The following is a 20000-nucleotide window of genomic DNA, read 5'->3' as shown; positions in this document are numbered from 1 at the left end:
CTCTCTTTTTCTCCCTCTCTCTCTCTTTCTCTTTTTTTCTCCCTCCCTCCCTCCTTATTCTGTGGCAGCTGTAACTTTTTCCAACTTTCATTCTCTGCTGCTCAGTAACCATGGGATGTATTAGTATGTGACTGACATTTTCTGGTATGCAAGTTTGAGATCAGAATTTTGTGCCCTTTACAGCTGACCAGCAAGGTGAGGTTGAGAAATTGCTGTCTTTAATAGTTAAAGACTTGTTAAAGAGTTGTTGTCAGACTCGCAGCAACATGACAGACAATTAGAATATTACTGCTTATGTAACTGATAAAGCTTGTTATAACTTTTATTAAAGTTATGCTGTCCATTCTCCTGCCTACCCATATCTGTCAGCATGGACTTACTAGCTTTATATAACTGGTATCATGCACACAGCCGGGATTACCAGCTTAGTTGCGCTATCTGGGGAAGGCTTCTTTACCCAGACCCTGATTTTGTTTTTTGCAGGCAGTGAGGATCCTTACTTAATCATTGTCTCAGGAATTTTTTAGATATTATCATTTTTATAGTATGATTTTATGAAAGTAAGATCCAGCCATCCTAGATGCACTAAGCCTGGGGAAGTGCAATTATAACTCTGGGGGCCAGAGCCTGAATAGGGAAACTAAGACTCCCAGTTACCCCGGGAGACACCGGATGTGGTCAATCCATGTTATAAATCTAATGCTGGGATGATATCATAACATGAGCAGTTGAGAATGCTATAATCTGTGCTTTTCTTTGGACCCTGCTGCTTTGTTAAGGGGAAATATCTCTCACAAATAGGCTTAGAGCCTCTTTTTAGCCAAGTTTTTAAATATTGTTTTAGTCATTGTTTGTTTTTATTTATAATATTGTTTCCTGTGCTTCTGATTTTTTCCACTAGCAGCTGACTCTGCATGTGCCCAGATACATTGTTTGGTATTACATTGCAAGCTTTCCATTATAATTGGGTTAACCCATTAAGTGCTCTTATTGTTGGTGCAGATTGGCACTGTCCCCATTTGCCCAAGCTTCTTCAGTACTTTAAGTACAATATTAGAGATTGTATTATTATTTTATTATTATTATTATTATTATTATTATTAAAAAATTGAAGTGAAGTTTTCCATTACTTTAAGTGCTTGTATACAATGGTGACACCAAACAAATAATGTCACTATTATAAGTAAAGAGCTCCTTCAGATGAGCCAGTATCACGGGTATGTCATTATGCGATGAAATCTGCAATTCTTACTGTTGGCATTGCATAATTTCATGCCATTTGAGAAGAGGATTGGTCTTGCTTGCTCTAGCCTCAGTGTTGGTGCTGCTGGAGCTTTAATAATGATAGACCAGGATAAGATTGTATAATAGATTTTCTTTGAGAAACCCATTTTTGATGGGATTTTCCTGTGCCATACCAAACCATTCACCAGGCATCCCATGCTTTCAGCTGCATAGTGAAAAGTATAAAGTATGGGAAACATTTTGGCTGTAGTATATATTATTTGGGGGGAGGGGGATGAGGCTTTAAGCTTACCTTTGAGGGGCTGTATCTCCTCAGTGACCATAGTCAAGACCAAAAAAGCTTGAACATACATAGCCATAGATATTTGCTTCTTATTTCCAGGTTGCAACCAATTGGTTATTACAGTAGATCCATTTTTTTAAAGGTTATTTTGCAATATCAAATATCTAATTTATGCCTATACATATGATAATTACACTAGTTCTAAAAGGAAACATTTATGCTTTCAGACGGAGCTCAAACACTATGAACATCGACTTCTCAAAGTACGACATATGACAGGTCAATTAGAAGTCCTGCAGTCACGGTCTGGGGCAGAAATTAAGGAGTCGGAAAAGCAGCTGCATTCCACAGAAGGTCAGCGCTTGTTGCAAGAACGTTTGAGTAAGCAGCAGCGCAAGGTTGAAAAGCTCCATGAGGATCTGGAAATGAGAATCTTTCAAAGACATCTAGAGTTATGATGTATCCTCTGCTTGTTTGCTGAAATTATGAATAATTTGTTTAAATAAGAAAATTGTGTAAACAGAAAGAAGAAAGAATGAGAATTTGATTGTTTTAAGTGTTAGAGCATTTGATGATTTTTGTAATATTTGTTCTTTAAGCTTAATGTATAGAAAGTATATTTTCAGCTTTATAAGAAAATAAATAGACATTGAAATATGGTCTCTTCTGTGAACCTTGCTTAGCATTATATATATTGATGTAAATCATGCTGACACACACACAAATACAGATTTATTTGAAAGATATAATTGGAATCGACACAGGACTATTTCTCAAAATTTGATTACAGCCTAGAGACCAGATTTTGTATAAAATTATCAAAATGATTGGACTGCAATGTGTTAGTGGCATTTATAAATGAAGTTAGGATGGCCATTTCTAAGTTGAAGGGTGGGAAAGTTGCAGGCATATGTGGTATCCCTGCTGAACTGCTAAAGGCTGGGGGTGAACCATGGCACAGGGCTTTCATGCAGTCTAGACTGCCATCTGGCAGCCTGGGTCCATTCCCCCTGACCTTTTGAGGGGCATGGTCATCCCTCTCTGGAAGGGGAAAGGGGATCATTGGGACTGTAGCAACTACCATGGCATCACACTGCTCAGTATACCAGTCAGGGTTTTCACCCACATTCTTCTAAAACGGATCTGCGACCACCTACTAAGGCACCAGAGACCAGAGCAGTCTGGATTCACTCCTGGCAAGTCCACAATAGACCATATCCTACCGCTTCAAGTCATTGTGGAATGCCACGCGAATTCGGTCATGGGTCACTTGCAGCTACATTGACCTCAAGAACGTATTTGACTCAGTGCATTGAGAATCGCTATATTGCATAGCAGCTTATGCAGTGCGAAATGCTGTACGTGTTGGCTGTCGAACCTTTCCTGTTAATACAGGGGTGGAAGCTATGCCTGCACAAGTTTTAATCACTGGACTGGAAAGCAGAGTACATCAAGTCAGTGTGGTGCACTGACCTTGACTTTGCCAACGATGTTGCTATCCTATCTGAGTTTCTGGAATCACTGGTGGCAGCTCTTGATGCATTTTGCAATGAGGCAAAGCCTAGAGGTCTGCTGGACCAAGACCAAGATTAAGGACTTTGGGGGGCCTGTTGGGAGAACCCATTCAGTCATTACATGCTTGCAGTGAGGAAGTTGAAGGCACAGAGAGCTTTACATACCTTGGTACCAAAGTCTATGTTTCTGAGCTGTCAGACCAAGATGTCAGTAGACGGATTGGTCTGGCAGCAGGAGCCATGACCTCGATCAACAAGAACATTTGGAGATGTTGGTAGTTTATGCAATAAGATCAAGCTGTGCATCTTTAAGGCCTAGATAATGCCAGTTTTGCTGTATGGAAGCAAAACCTGGACACTATCTAGTGCCTTGGAATCTTGTCTTGATGCCTTTTGTAACAAGTCATAGATCACTGGATCATAGTCATAGTCACTGAATCATAGTATAGAAAATGGATGGTTGCACATCTTCTATTTGGGGTTACTGGTGTCTTATCTCTTTGGGGAGTATTTGTTGTGGGTGTGAGTGCCCACAGGTATGGCTGGGTGTTGGTGATGAAGTCGGAGATCAACGGGGGAGCCAGCAGGCTCCCCAGTCGGCTAAGGACTGGGCAGTCCTTATGGTGCTGCTGCTGTTGTCTGGTTCTGCTGGAGGATCAGGGAATGCTGATCTCGTTTTCGGCTCTGCGGCTTAAGTACACTAGCACTGTGTAAGCGCGCAGGGAACAAGGGGAGCCCACTGTCCAATGAGCGCGGACATGGCTGTGGACCTGTGTGACCCAACCTGGGTAACTACGCTGAACTCCAGGTTGCGGGGTCGTGCTGCTATAGGTACTCCCCCTCCAGAGAGTGAGCAAAGCGAGCGAGCGATATACCTTAATGTATCACTCCAGTGGTCACCAGTATAGAAGATGGATGGTTGCACATCTTCTATTTGGGGTTACTGGTGTCTTATCTCTTTGGGGAGTATTTGTTGTGGGTGTGAGTGCCCACAGGTATGGCTGGGTGTTGGTGATGAAGTCGGAGATCAACGGGGGAGCCGGCAGGCTCCCCAGTCAGCTAAGGACTGGGCACTCCTTATGGTGCTGCTGCTGTTGTCTGGTTCAGGGAATGCTGATCTCGTTTTCGGCTCTGCGCCTTAAGTACACTAGCGCTGTGTAAGCGCGCAGGGAACGAGGGGAGCCTGCTGTCCAATGAATGCGGACATGGCTGTGGACCTGTGTGATCCAACCTGGGTAACTACGCTGAACTCCAGGTTGCGGGGTCGTGCTGCTACAATAGGATACAGTTGGCAGGACCATGTGTCCAACTGGCAATGGACCTGTTACTTTCATAATCCAGAACCGCCAACTCAGGCTATATGGGTACCTACCTCACTTCCCTGTGAATGACCCTCCCTATCAGGTTATCTCTTAGCGAGACAATCCTGGGTGGAGGAGGCCCGTGGGGTGACGTAGGAGGTCATGGCTTGGGCAGCTCAACCAATCCTGTCGCGAGGAATGAGAGATGGCCCGAGGGCCTGCTTGGAGACTCGCCATGAGGGACCCCTGTGGCTGGAAGCGAAGGTTGGATGCAGCTATGCGTCCCCGATGGCATTAGCCCCTTGATGATGATGATGTAGTTTTGTCAGTTGAAGGCAAATATGGCAAAAGTGCAAATGTGATTTTTTTATGATAAAAAAAATCTAAGTTTAGAGACTTGTCATATACTAATGACAATACAGTATATCAAAACTCATTGAAAAATATTGTAGCCACACTGTTAAACTGTAGAAACCTGACGAGAATTTAGGAAATGCCAGGGTAACTAAAATGTCTGTTTTTTACAATTTTTTATCCTTTTTTTTAGGTTCTAATCATCCAGTCCTCTTGAAATTGCTGCTTAGAGGTTTCTTAGAAGCCAAAAACAAAGAATATATTTTTCTGAAAAGTAGTCACCTTAACCCTTATCCTCTGGGTAGCATGGGGTTCCCGTAATGGCTGAATAGGGTGTGGCTCCAGGTAGTGCGTCATTCATATCATGTTACTCTGATGAATTATCTTTTATTTTGTTCCTTATAAGGTACCCTCATGCCCACATGTTACATCCCCTAGGGTATTGCCTGAGAGAGAATGGGACATGTAATGCTCTGAATGGTTATTGTTTTGTATAAAGGGTGATATTTCGCATTCAGATTATTCACCTGCTATGCATGGAAGATGTAACACGCCAAAACAATGTGCTCTCTTGCTGCTGCTGTGAACCTGTAAGTAACAGTGACCTTCACTCTTAAGTTTACATGGTCAGGTCTCCTCGTGTCAACTACTTAGATTTTCAATATGGTACTCTGCCAGTTTGTCTTGAAGTTTGACACACAAAAAGAAAAAACAGGCAGTTGCAGCCTTCCATATAACTGAATACAAACTCTTACAAACTAGAATTGCGAATGTAACATAACTATTAATTATTGATATGGACTCTAATATACATAATCGAGCCACTATAGGTTGGATCTAGTAACTAATATGAATGTCATGCATCGCTAAATATGCTAAAACATTAAATACATGTTTTGGATACAAGTGATACATAAAGAAATCTTATCAGTGTGACACATAAGCAGTGCGCATACTGTTTGATGCCTAGCAAACCCCAATGTCTCCCAGGGGCATTGGTTAAGTATGGCACACTCTAGGCAAGGGCACAAGAGATGATTGATCACGCAATTCATGATTACATGACTCTACCTGCCTATGAATGTTCAGCACTTGTCTGAATTCCACTATCACGGTCATATGCTTCTGTTAGTCTTTTTGGTCTACACTTGCACAATTTTTGTAATGGTACTGATTCAAGGCAAAGGTATCTCTGAAGTAACAATGATCCCCAAAGACAGTTTTCTCATCATCATGATGTAACATTCCTTTTCTCAGAAGTTTCTTGTGTGTCACCTGCTTTACTTCATCAAAGAGCATCAGGTATGATGGCAATAGTTATAATTTAAGTCTTCTAGGCTTTTCATCTAGATAAATTTTACTAAAGGGGAATTATTTCTGTAAAGGAAATTATAATTTTTATTCTTGAAAGAGGGGAAATCATGGGAAGGTCTTAATTTTTCAGTTTCCCACTATATTTTGGAAACTAAAATAAAATAACTTTGTGAATGGTAGATTCGTTTGTATGATGAAGTAAACGGCGTGATAGGTTTGTCACAAGCAGTGATTATATACAGGTGTTTTTATCCTCTACTTTTTATATGGAGATTAATATAAGCTGAACTGAAAAAAATACATCGTAAGACTTATTTTTTTCATGGAATATTTGTAGTGGACTGAATCCTGGATAAAACTGCATAATAGCATAAACCAAGCAATGGCAAAATCACTTGTTTAGTGTTACTATTAGGTACAGGCTTATTTTCTTTATTTTTGTTTATAATATACAGCTGCAAAATTCTAGGTCCCTAATATTGTGCTTGAAGCACTGAAAGGGATGAGCATGTCTGTCCCAGCAACCCACATTACTGGCCAATAGCCAATTTTTAATACCACATTATTAAGTTATTTTCTTATTTCTGCCTTTATACCATGAGGCTAATATATAGGGTTCACCAGAAATTGAGTTTTTATCTGGGCACAGCTGTTTATAAGAGAAGAAGCAAAATCGGCCTGTATATAATTTTCAATAAGGGTCTGTTCAAAAATAATAGCTTTGAGATATTACAATGATTCTCCTGGCACTTTGTGTATGTATCTTTAAGCTATGTGTATATCTTTTACTTTCCAGGGAGTGGGGGGCACTCATGCCAAAACTAGTAAAATTGATGAGAGTTTTGGTAGGTGATGGGGAGACATTTCCACAATCCACACCAATTTTCCAATTTGAATTATGTTTGTTGTCTAAAAGAGCAATTTATTGTCTCAAAAATGTCTTTCCAAGTGCTTAATTTCCTTTTAGTATTGTGTACAATGGCCTAAATTAAAAACTGAAAAATATCAAGGTGTTAACCCTTTGCCGACAGGTGGGATGTACGCACATGCCATGGCATGGCGGGACTATCTGCCGGGGGCATGTATGTACATGCCATGGTGTATGTATGGATATGCCATGAGTTTTTTTTTGTTACAATCACAGCAAAATATTGTTTTTCTGCCACTGAAAGTGTGATTAAGTCATTTTTAACACTCATTTTTACTGTGGGGAAAAAAAAAACCTCCATGATGCCGCACACTGCTTATTTTATTCAAGACTATAGACTGAATAATGATCAACTCTGGAGTCTATATAACAAAAATACCCTTCAGTCTCAATTTATCAGGAAATATGGCAAGTAGAGACTTTAGAAAATAATGAAAACTGAAAATACAACATATCCTCGTAGTATTACGAAGAAACGGCATGGGATGCTGGTATTTGGCATGAGTGGTCGCGCATGCTAGGGCGACGATATAAGCCCCCGGCAGCGAGGCCCGCGCCACTGTGAATACTACCCGCCAGGAAAGGGTTAAATAAATCTCAAATAATTTTTTTTTTTTTCAAACTGGACCATCCATCTAGGCTGTGGCCTTGCCCCATTGATGAAAATGTGCTGAGAAACCTTAGCTTACTTGTAATGTCCATAGTTCATCATAGTTGTCCAATATATCAAAATAAACCCTGAAGATTCTACTTTTTAATCCCCCCCCCTTAATCCCTGTTGTTGCCGTGGGGGCTTAGGAGACAGAGACTGGGGCACAATGTTGGGGACCTCCCCTACCTTTGGGCTTCAGCCCTTGGCTCAACTCATTTTGCACAGCCTTTTCCTCTCCCCTTATCCTTTTTTTCTCCAACCCCTTCTGGCCAATTCTTAAGATGTGAAAACCATGTTGAAGGGATAGAGGCTTTAGGTCAATCCTGAAGGGCCACAGGGAACCCTGGGCACAATATTCCCATTTAGTTATTTAGCCCTTACCTCTCATGGGGACCCTAAGGGATGACCAATTTCTCTTCCCCAAATACTCCAGGCTTACCATGGCCAATAATGATTTTGTACCTAACCTTATCGTCCACCTCCTTGTACTATCTCACTCAGCACCTTTCCCTCTTCCTCCCATCCTCACCCTTCACCTACTTGCACCTATACAAATCTTTTTGTGTAGTCTTTTTAGTTCAGCTAAGTAGGATCGTATTACTCTGATAGCACTCTTCTATTCCAAAAATGTCTGAAAACAAATAGGCAAAGTTTCCTCTTGCAGCAATTCCAAACATTCATGTCTTTTCAATTACATCTGAGTCTCAAGATTGTGCTTTATCTACCCTGACTGACTTCACTGATAATTTTACTCCTGTTCAGCCTCACTCCTCCCATAATACTTGTACTGGAACTGTTTCTATCTCCCCAGCTGATTACCCTATCTACAACAGGAATTGGTCAGACTGAAAATTATCTGCTTGCCTGTCTCATTGACTATGATGCAGTATCAGTACAGGGCAACACTATTATCCCCAGAGGTCGCCAGAAGTCCTACTCCAGTATTGCCAAGACTACCTTCCATAGACATGACCTCTCTTATGAAGTTTATAATGGTGGAGTCCTGCCCTGTCTAACTATTTCACCCTCCATTTTCATTGTCAAAAATGTTGGCATTTTGGCCACCCTACTAAGTACTGTTGCTCCACAGCCTACTGCCCTCTATGAGCCCAATCTGTCCATGATCATTCAAACTGCCCTGTACAGTCAGCACATGTGCCAACTGTAGTGGTTCCCATAATATATTTTACAGGGGCTACCCTACCTGTAAGTTTGATTCTGAGGAAGCCGTCCTCACATTTAAACTTGGCCTCACTTTATGCAAGGCCAGACAGTGAATTTTTTTCTCTTGTTCCCTACTCCAGTGCTGTCCTTCACTCTGCCCCTACCCCTTCTCCACAAGTTCTTCTCAATCTCCCCCAGTATCTCTTCCTCCTACTCCTTATGCTTCCACTTCTACCCCTCTCTCTCCCAGTTAAAGTTTTTGCCATTCTAAATCAGGACACTCCAATTCTCTACTTCCCTGATGCCTACACCTCTGCCTCCTCACTTTACTTGCCGCATTGGACAGTCTAAATGTTCCGCCCCATCTTCTACTGCATCCTCTCCTATATCTACCTCATCCTTTGCCCCTTAAACATGTCCCCTCTTCTCCCATTAATAAGGAACCATTTCAGAAACTCGACATTCTAATACATTGTCCATCCTCTCAATTTCTCGGCTCTCATTCCCTCACTTAAAGTGAATGCTGCCATATCTCATCCTACTCATGATCTTCCTATATGTCTTCCCTCCATTCCCTCCCAACACACTCCATCTACTGCTGCATCTACATTACCCACCTTCCTTCCTGTTATCCCTTCTCCTCCCTCACGAGTACACACAGTATCTTTCCCAGGATCCTCCCCCTCCTGACATTTCTCCTGAAACTGTTCTTTAATCTATTCACCTTTAATCCCCCCACTCCCCTTTTGCTAATCTCAGCCTTACCCAATGGACATCCATCCAGAATACCACTTTTTTCTTTGACAACTTAAATCTATTCACCCGTTTGCTAATTCCTATCTTAACCCATTTACTCACCCTCTCTTTCCTTACCCCTTTTTATCCTTCAATACTATACTACCCTGAACTGGAATAGGACTTTTGATATGTAGCATATTTAATAAACTAACCCCTTTTTTTACCCTTTCCACCATTATACCTTTCTATATATGACCTTTGATGTCTAGCACTTTTTTTTTTTTTTACTTTAATAAGCATTAAATATTCTACTTTTAGTGCATCATGTTTGTATAAAATCAGCTTTATTAACATAAAAAGAAACAAAAAAAAAGCTATTTCCAAAACTTTACTTCTCTATTTTTTTTTTTAAATATAGTCAGTCTCTGACATTTATTTATTTGAAATCATATCAGATATGCATAAAACTGAGTTTTACACTACATAAATACTTAACTATTTACTTACATAGATACATGTACATTATGTACATATATACACACTTAAATACATATACACATGCAAGTATACGCAGACATAAACAGATGCATACTCACATACACAAAACTGTTAGGTACGAGTGATGGCTGCATTGGAGGACCGGAAGTTTGCAATTTCATCTGGGAGAATTGCCGGGCAAGACTGAGTATGAAACAACCCTTAACTAAATTTTGACTAGGTGAATGGAGTTGTGGAGTTGTGCTTTAGCAATTAGGTTAAGCACAAGATACAAGAGGTGAAGAGATTTTCAGGTAATATAACTGATCTAAATTAGGAAGAGGATGAAAAGCTCAAATGGAAACCCTTCTACAGGATATTCTTATGCCTAGACTTCTCTGGACTGCTTTAGATGTTTTCAGTATCCATTTGAAGAATGAATTGTGAAATGATACACAATCTTCAAGTTGTCAATTTTATCCACAAGGTATATGTCTGTTTTAACAATTTTATTATTATTGTGGTTAACAAAATTAGTGTATTCATTAATAAAAAATGCTACTGAGAAGAGAGAGAAAAAATCTACCTCTTAATTGAGGCAGGAAAAAAAGAAACTTCATTTTCTAATTTTGAGTACCAGCAATAAAGCACTTACTTTATTCCAAAACTGTCTTATCTTCCTTTATCCCCCCCCTCCTTTCCCTCTACTCCCATGGCATCTCCCCTTTTTTAACTGGACCATTTCTTTTCCCCTTAAAATTTTGGGTTTTTCTTTAAAAATTTTTCCCTTTTAATTTCCCCCTTTTCCCCTTTTGCTTAATCCCCCCCCCCCCCCCCCCCCCCCCCCCCCCCCCCCCCCCCCCCCCCCCCCCCCCCCCCCTTAAGCAGGAAAAAAACCTTTTCAATTTCAAAACACTTTTTTTACTTGAAAAAAAAAAAAATAATGCAAAAAGTAAATGATTTATATTTATATACTTTTAATAAAGTATACTAATAATGCTGTAGCTTTATTTAGCTTATAACCACACAAACATTATCTCAAACCATTTATATATAGACCTTGTGTTAGCCCATTGCTGACTTCACTACTATCAACTTCCTTCACCAAGGGCTTGGGGGTCACAATCGCTTATTAAGATATAATGACAGAATAAAAGAGAATTTCTCTATGATTTATTATTATTTTTAGGAACTGTATGAAATAGGTTTTTGAAATTAACTTTATTAGATGTAATACATGTGCTGCATTAAAACATATTTTGAAAAAAATAATATGTTATCCCTTTCTGATTTAGTTTCAGTTCAAAATTGCAAAACAAACAAAAACAAACAAAATTGGCATTAAAAAAGTTTGAAAGTTTGTACAATATTAAGAAACAAGATCAAGGAAGAACTTAAATTATTTTGATTAAATGCAGAATAAGTGTTCTTTTATGAAGATACTTTCCTTGTTTTAGTATTATATGAAGACATTTTCACAAATGATATACTCATTCAATTCTTATCCTAACAAAGGTATAATAAATGCAGTAGTATTCAACATTTTTAAAAATACTTATTTTTAACAAATTCATTACATTCATGAATAGTTATAATTCAAATGACTTATGAGCATTACAAAAGCACATTATGTTGTAACCAGATAATAGTCAATGTTCTGCTACCACCAATGGTCCTATGTTTTTTTTTTTTTAATCACTTTGGGCTACCTGTCATTTTATATTTGTTGAGGACTTTAAAGGGACAAAAGGGTACTAAAATACAATATGTGCAGGCTCTCTCTCTTAGACACATTAACAATGCACAAGTTATCACACATCACACCCACTATTGTGCAGAAACATCATCTGCTTTGCTTTAAGATCCTCTGAGATACCCGTAGCCAAAACATGACCACCGAACTATTTGACAAAGGATTTCTCCTTGCAGTAGTTAAAATCATTTATTGATTATATATTTTCTCAGTTGAAACATCAATCATTTACATATGAGAGGAAATACATAAAAAATAAAGGTAGCAATGTAAATCTCATTTGTAAAGTTATACTAAAATATGTCAAGTTTATGCATATTAAAAGATACAAAATTTTTTAAAAACTCTTAGAGAGAAAAAAATTGCAAATACTTTACACTGGAAAAAAGCTTACATTTTATTTATCCCCCCCCTCCCCCCTTTCCTCCTTGAAAAGAAAATTTTGCACGACAAGATTCAGTGTTTTCTAACAAGTATCAAGTAAAAGGAGATGCAGGCTATAAGCCCTTCAACTATACAAGTGAGGTGGACAAACTAAGGGATAGGTATACACAAATCACAACAACATGGGAGAAGTCACAAGATGACAAAATTGCTTTCTCCAAGAAAGGCTTATATTTGTATACAAGCAACACAAATATTCAATTTTGGTTTATTAAAAATTACATATAGGCAAAGTTTGCTCTTGTGTTAATTAATCTCATATTTTAACAGAGCTTTGTATTATATTCTTTTGAAATTTGGCTCAATACCATGACCATGTATTAAAAATTATCTCAGTAAAATCATACATTCAACTTTTAAAAATTCCTTCCACCTTTAACTTCTGCCAACAAATATAAACAAATGCAGTTGGCTAATAGGTATTTTATTACATTGCAGAAATCAGGGTATAATTTTCATAATTGAAACTACTAGAAAAGGAAAAAAATTGGAACAATTATTCCTTGGATAGACTTTTGAACGGATGTTACCAAACGTATTACTAAAATTTTAATAACTAACCTTGACAGGCGAATAAAGTTATGTCGTATTATTGAGACAAATAATACCTAAACCTTTCGTGCGGGGCATTATATAACATTGAATAGTTTACAAACAAAGCTTATCGGGAAGAAGAAACAGTAAAGGAATTTGCATCCAAACTTAAGCTGTGTTCTGAAGCATATGGACATATTTAAGAGTTGAGGAAGCAGCATAATAAACAATTTGATGGCTGCTCACTTTTAAAAGACCAATTCCAGGATGTCAATCTCATATGGCACAAGCAGTTAAGCTTAAGTAGGTCCTTGCTAACCAGTTAGTACCCTACTATCATTCTGTATTTCAACTTCACTAGTGAATCACTCTTCATGTATCATTTGCTCACTTGTTCAAAAATATTCCACTGTAACTACAATAACAAAATAATTTCATGTCAGTGCAAGTATATTCCTAGTTGTGTTCCATAATCAACAACATTAGTAATACTAAGTGCAGACACTTATCTAGACAGAACAACAGAATTCATGGACACAACACCTCTTCATTATTGCAACAATTAAACACAAAAGCTTTAGCCTAAGTGACATAGTTGCAGACTGTTGCTATTGTGCGGTCGTGAAGATGGAAGAGCCATATACACACCAACACCAGCTGTGCAGGGCAGTAGTGAAAGGTAATATGTATAAGACAAATATCTGTAAGGAGCTTTCCGCTCAAGTGGAAAGATGAGCATTCTTCCAAAGACTGGCAAGTTATTCCATGCTATGTCCTGTGCCCATGTAAAGAATTCCAGGATGGCAAGTCGATTACTGTCAAGATCAGGGGTCCTCAATCTTACCAGATCACGTTGAGTTTATTATATCTCTAAAGCATCCTTCTGCCATTAACTTTGCTCTGATATACGTGTCTGCACTCATTTAGGCTTTGATCTTCTCCAGGAAGATGCACAATGCTTATGTGGCCTATCGCTATTCCATGCCAACAAATATCGGAACGTATACTTTTCATATTGCACCCTTCAACACACAACAAACTGTTATCATTCTTAACCATTGTCTCGCTTGTTTAGTAAACAGTGAATAAAAAAAAGTGATAATGGTGTAGAAGGTATAGAGATTATGTTAGGTTATTAATGAGAAAATATATATATAATGGATATATTATATACGTTATATATTCTCCACACAACTATCAACGTCAACACAGCCCACACTCACTTCACCAGCATCACACTTATACACAAACTCATAAAACAAATCAACACAAACCTACATATTTTAAGAGGATATCTCAAGATCATATATATAGTATATATAATAGTATATATCAATAGGTCATATATCTTAATTATATAGATTACACTAAACGTAGGATATATGTAAAATATTAGTATATTACAGTAAAAAAGTATAATGATATGGTATATAATATGGGAATATAGGAATATTATGGTATAATGATAAAGTAGAATACATCACATCAAATACAACAATCAAGCAAAAAAAAAAATATACACATAAATCAAAATATAAATACAATAATATATAGAATAGAATAATAGTAATATATTAGATATAGATCTTAGATCTAAATAGATAAAATAAAGAAAATAATGTATGAGATATAAGGTAAACTAATTAAAATAATAGATGAAGTATAAAGAATATATGAATGATATGATGAGTTAGATAAGTATGATATAAATAGATAAAGGTAATAATAATGAGTAGTAAGTAGATTTATCATAAAATACATATAAAGATAAATAAAGATAATATAAATACATAAATGAATTATAATAAGAATGAAGAGAGATGAGAGTAAGATGATATGAGATATAGGAAAATATAGAGTATTATATATATATATTATATAATATAATATCATAATAGAATAGATATTTATAATATATTATATATGTATATATATATAGTATAATATATATAAATATATAGATAAATAAAAGAATAAGAATAGAATATAAGATATAATGAAAAGAAGAAATATATAATAAGATGATATAATATATATGATATAATATATATATAATTATATAATAATAGATATAGTATAGAATATATGAAATGTATAAATAGAGATATGAAGATATAATATAGTATATAGATAGATAGAATAAGGTAGAGAAGAGAGTAAGAAAATAAGATAAATATATAGAGTATAGAGATAGAGTATGTATATAGAGAAGATAGAGATATAAATAGAAGAAATAGATATAAATATAATAGAGAGATAGAGAGATAGAATAGAAGATGAAGAAGATAAGATGAAAAGTATAATAGAGAGAGATAGGAGATATAGAGAGAGAGATAAGGATAATAGATATATGATAAAATAGAGAAGGGAAGAAAAATAGAATAAAGGATAATATATAGAAAGAGATAAGAATATAAGTAGAGATAAAGATAGAGATAATAAGAATAGACGATATAGATAGATATAATAGATAAGATAGATAATAAGTATAGATATAGAGAGAGAGTAGATGAAGATATAGAGAGATAATAAAAGATAGATAATAAAAAGAAATGAGAGATAATAGTAATATGAAGAGTAATAAATAGAAAATAATATAGATATAAGATAATATAGAGATAAGATATAGATATATATAGATATAAAAATTAGATATAGCGAATATAAGAAGATATGTATGAGATAAAAGTAATATAAAAGATAAGAGATAGATAGAGAATATATATATATGAAAATAAATAATATATATAGATATGAAGAGAGTAGAAGAGAGAAATCATATAATAAGATAGGATGAGAATATAAAAATATAGAATATAGAGAGATATAATAGAGATGAATAGATGAGAAGATAAAATCGATATATGATAAGTAGAATAGAAGAGAGAGATATAATATATAGTAAGTAGATAGAGAATAGATATATAGATATAGATAATAAGATAGATATAAGAAATAAGAGATGAAAGAGATATAATAATAGATAGATAAATATAGAGAGAAGATAATAGATGAAAGAGATAGAGAGAAAGAAGAGAGATAGAGGATGAGAATATAGTATATAGAGAGAGTAGATGAGAAGATAGATAGATATATATAAGATAATATGAATAATAGAATATAAGATAGATATAGAGATATAATAATAGAGATAAGATAGATCTAATAGAAATAAGAGAGAATATATGATATATGAGTAGGAAAGATGAGAATGATATATATAAAGATAGATGATAGATAATATAGTATTATATGAAAAGATGGAGAATATAGAAGAAAGAGATATATAGAAGAAAGATAGTATAAGAGATATTAGAAATATATAGATATAGATAGATATATGAATATAATAATATATAATAATATAATATATAGATATATGAGATAGATAGTATGATGTATATAGGATAGATATAGGATATTAGAGATAAATGATAATATAATATAGAAATATAGAATAGATAGAATATAGTATAAGTATGAGAGAAGAATGAGATAATGATAGATATGAGAAGATAATATGAAATATATAGAAATCTAAGTAGAGAATTAGGATAATATAGATATATATATAGAGAGATAAGATAGATAGATAAGATAGAGTATAGATATATATATATAGAATAGATAATAGAGATATAATTGAAGATATATATAATAGTAGATATATATAGATAATAGATTAAGAGAAGAGTAAGATATAGTATAATAGATATATATAATATATAAGTATATATATAGATAAGTATAGAAAGATAGAGAGATAGAGATATAGAATAGATATATAATAGATAGATAGATATAGATATATTATGATAGAGATAGATAAATATATAGTATATACATATATATATATATATATATAGAGTATATATATATATCTATAATAGATAGACATAGACATATAGAGAGAGAGATTTAAGAGAAGATATATATACAGATATATAATAGATATAATAAATATAATATATATAGAGTATATATGATAATAGAAATATATATATATATATATAATTATATATATATATATATAGATATATATATAATAATATTATATATATATACATATTATATATAATATACATATTATAATAAAGTAATATACTATAATATATATAACAGATTATATAGTATTATATAGTATATATATTTATATATATATATATATATATATACATATGGGGACGCGGTGGCCGAATGGTTAGAGCGTCGGACTCAAGACTGTCACGACGGTAATCTGAGTTCGAGGGTTCGAGTCACCGGCCGGCGCGTTGTTTCCCTTCGGCAAGGACCTTCACCTCGATTGCCTGCCTAGCCACTGGGTGGCCAAGCCAGGCCAAGTCAGTGCCGGGTAAATAGAGATGGTGATGCGATAAAAAAAAAAACACCGGGTGGAAGGCAATGGCAAACCACCGCTCTAAATTGCCAAGAAAAATCATGGAAGCCCATGATCGCCGGGGCCGCGGTGGCCGAATGGCTAGAGCATCGGACTCGAGACTGGCACGACAGCAATCTGAGGTTCAAACGGTTGAGGGCACTGGCCGGCGCATTGTTCCTTGGGGAAGGAAAATTCACCTCGATGCTACCTAGCCACGGGGGGCCAAGCCAGCCAAGTCAGTGCTGGTCCCAAGCCCGATAAGATAGAGAGAATGATTACCTAAAAGGTAACACCGGGACTCTCCGTGGAAGGAACTGGGGACCCTACCACGTACTCACGCCAAGAGCATCACAACATGAAAACTACAATATAGTGATCATTGACCACGCTAAATATAACTATAATATATATAAGAAAATATATATATATATATATACAATAATATATATAATAAGAATACATAAATAGTATATATAATATACATAGTATATATATATAGTATATAATATATACATAATAATATATATATATAGATATATATAATATATACATCTATAATATATAGATAGATATATATATCATAATATATAGATAATATAATATAAAATATATAGATAGATATACATAATAATAATAATATATATACATAAAATATATATGAGTATATATATATAATAATAATATATATATATAATATATAATCATATATATAAGATATATAAAATAAATATAGAGAATATTATAAATATAAAAATAAAAATATAATATAGAAATAGATATATATATTGATAGTATATAAATAAGATAATATACACATCAATAAATTAGATATACATATATATATTATAGATATATATAACATAATATATATATATAGTATTATATATAATAGAGATATATATATAGATGAGTATAATAGAGATTAAATATATAAAGATAGACTAGATATAGAATGATATATGAGATATAATAGAGATATATATATATATATATATATCACATAAGTATAATACATATATAGATTATATATAGATAGATATATTTATATATCATAATATTTAAAAATAGTAGATATACAGAGAAGAGAGATATGAGACAGAGAGAGAGATGATACAGATAAATAGATAGAGCTAGTATAGTATATAGATTATAAATAGTGACCATATAGATGATGATTAATACTATAGTATTCTAGAGATAAGAGAGACGACATAGAGAGTAGAAGAGGAGAGAGATAGTGATAGATAGGAGTAGAATACATAGAGCTAGAAGATAGATATAGTATATATAGAGAAAATAATATATATAGTTATACGTATCAGTAGAGATCTAGACGGACTATACGAATATATATAGTATATACTAATGCTAATAGGTAGTATTTATCTAGTATTAGATATCATTAGCGAATGAGAAAGATGTCAGATTATTAGAGATTAGAGAGTATAGTATAGATATAGAGAGATAGAGTATATTATGACAGTATGAGATTAGAGTTTTAGGTCTTATATGAATTATATAGTTTATTGAAGAATGATGAGCTATATATAGATAGTAGGAATTATTAGAATATATAGCTATATGAGATATCTACATAATATACTAGATAGATATAGCTAGTTATATAACTATAATATATATATACTATAGATTATATAAATTATATAGAGAGGGATATATAAGAGAGTACTAGTAGATATGAGGATAGATAATTATATAGAACATAAATAAGATAATATAAATAATAGATAGATATATGAATTATATTAGGGTATAGAGTAAATATAACTATAAGTAAGAAGATAGATTAAGAGAGTAGATATAGATCAGATACTAATATATAGATATAAAATAAAGAATAAAAATAAGAGATAGATATATATAATCAATTATATGTATATAATAATAATATATATATAATATATATAATAATTATAATATATATTTTTTAGATATATACATATCAATAGATCATAGAAATAATATAGTTATCATAATATAGTATATATATATACATATATACTATATTATAGATATATTTATATATATAGATTATATATAGATTTCAATATATATATATATACTATAATATACTATAAGAATATATATATATATAGTACATATATATATTATCTATAATATATAATATATAGATATAGATAATATATACATATATATATACATAAATATATATATATATATACTAATTATATACTCTATATTACTATATATTATAGTATAAATAATATATATCATACATAATTTATATATAATAAGTATATAATAATATATAACATTATAATAATAATATATGTATATAGATATATATATATACTATATATAGATATATAATAATCATATATACTATATTATATATAATAGTATATAATAAGTATATTATATATGTAATAACTTATTTATATACTTTACTAGTATGATACTATATATCTATATAGTATATTTATTTTAAAAATAACTATAGATATAATAATATACAGTATATTATATATATTAGATAATAAATACTTTCTCTATATAACATATACTACTATATATAAGATATATAATATGATAGTATATATACTAATAATGATATAATATTATATTACTATAGATAGAGTAATATAGAATATATTCTTTATATATATATATATATATATATAATATAATCAATACATACATGAGAATTTACTAATATAGATAATAATATACATATATTCATATACATATATTACTATAATATAATATATATAACGATATATATAATAACATATTATATTATATTTCAATAATATATACTATATAAAAATTATATCATATAATAATAATATATAAAATATAATAATTATACTATATTCATCTTATATACTGCTATTTTCTTACTATGTATTATCATAATATCTATGTTATTATATTTATAT

At 33.1% G+C, this 20000-nt stretch overlaps 2 protein-coding genes across 2 annotated transcripts in view; one reads left to right on the top strand and one right to left on the bottom strand.

Annotated features, from left to right (window-relative positions):
• Nucleotides 1–2054, top strand: part of LOC119577889 (alpha-2-macroglobulin receptor-associated protein-like) — a gene marked incomplete in the record, with an annotated part of 41676 nt that extends 39622 nt beyond the window's left edge. The window contains 1 exon segment of the mRNA XM_037925540.1: nucleotides 1756–2054. Coding sequence (XP_037781468.1) covers nucleotides 1756–1986 — 231 coding nt within the window.
• Nucleotides 1–20000, bottom strand: part of LOC119577890 (ras-related protein Rap-2c-like) — a 101061-nt gene that overhangs the window by 20099 nt on the left and 60962 nt on the right. The window lies entirely within an intron of this gene.

Source organism: Penaeus monodon, chromosome 10, assembly GCF_015228065.2.
Source record: "Penaeus monodon isolate SGIC_2016 chromosome 10, NSTDA_Pmon_1, whole genome shotgun sequence".
Lineage (NCBI taxonomy): Eukaryota > Metazoa > Arthropoda > Malacostraca > Decapoda > Penaeidae > Penaeus > Penaeus monodon.
The sequence above is the reverse complement of the archived record's forward strand: the minus strand, read 5'-3'. Positions and strand labels throughout refer to the sequence as shown.